General features: G+C 29.0%; 1 protein-coding gene across 1 annotated transcript in view; it reads left to right on the top strand.

Annotated features, from left to right (window-relative positions):
• The window catches only part of LOC100940514 (complement factor H-related protein 1), a 9435-nt gene extending 8599 nt beyond the window's left edge, over nucleotides 1-836 (top strand). The window contains exon 3 of the mRNA XM_003792361.3: nucleotides 574-836. Within this exon, the coding sequence (XP_003792409.1) occupies nucleotides 574-800 (227 nt within the window). The 3' untranslated portion in view covers nucleotides 801-836. The remainder of the gene's footprint in view (nucleotides 1-573) is intronic.
• Nucleotides 837-1090: the final 254 nt, after the last annotated feature.

Here is a 1090-nt window from a genome sequence, read left to right as displayed (position 1 = left end):
CCAAAATTCTGTTTTATTTTTATGCTTATTTTAAAACTTTGTGTTGGCAAATAGAAATATATACATATTCATGGTGTATGATGTAATGATTTGATATATATATACACATAATGCAATAATCAAATAAATTTACACATTCATCATTACCCATAGTTACTATTAGGCATATGTGTGTATATGCGTTGTAAGAACACTAAAAATCTGTTCTCTTACCAAATTTCAAGATAAAAATAAAGAATTACTAATAATACTTCATGCGATACATTATATTCCCAGATCTTATTTATTCATCTTGTTACTGAATGTTTGTACTATTTGACCAAGATCTTGGTCTAAGAAAAACATTGATGGTAGATTACATAATGCCAGGCTCTTTATATAATTGATGTCATGAATCTTTGGTAATAACACCCTATATCACACATTAATGATATATTAATTTATATATCATTTACCATTTTAACTTTCATTGGATATTTTTACAGCGTTATTTTGGAAAGGGTTTGTAGAAAGAATTTCTGCACCCTTATATAATACTGCTAAATGTTTTATATTCATTTTTTTCTATTCTAGATCCATGTATAATATCAGAAGAAATTATGGAAAAACATAACATAATATTAAGGTGGCGAGGCCCCATAAGAGGAAAGCTTTACTGCAAATCAGGTGAAGAGGTTGAATTTATGTGTAAATTCGGATATCGTAGCGCAACATCTCACCCATTTAGAGCAATGTGTCAGGATGGGGAACTGGCATATCCCAGTTGTATGAAGGCCCTGAATAACATTTATTACCGTTAATAAAATGCACACCTTTATAAGTTCTCAATTTTTTAAGTATTGTTTAACTTGTTTTTATTCACAAATAAGAATTTTTGTCAATTTGAGTGATGTAGCCACGAATATAATCTGAGATCAGCACTTCACTTCTTAAAAGCATCATATAAAATCTTGTCAAACCAAAGGACATCTAATTAACAAAATACCTATGGCAAGAAATTAGATGTAATTATTTCAGAGCCTATTTTTATCTATTACTTTCCTAAATATTTCTATGTTTCTATATTGCTTTGAGGCTCTCTGTTTCACAG

The sequence above is a fragment of the Otolemur garnettii genome, unplaced genomic scaffold (genome assembly GCF_000181295.1).
Source record: "Otolemur garnettii isolate 467f Iridium unplaced genomic scaffold, OtoGar3 scaffold00055, whole genome shotgun sequence".
In the NCBI taxonomy this organism is placed as follows: domain Eukaryota; kingdom Metazoa; phylum Chordata; class Mammalia; order Primates; family Galagidae; genus Otolemur; species Otolemur garnettii.
Note: the sequence above shows the minus strand (reverse complement) of the source record. Positions and strands in the feature narration are given on the sequence as shown.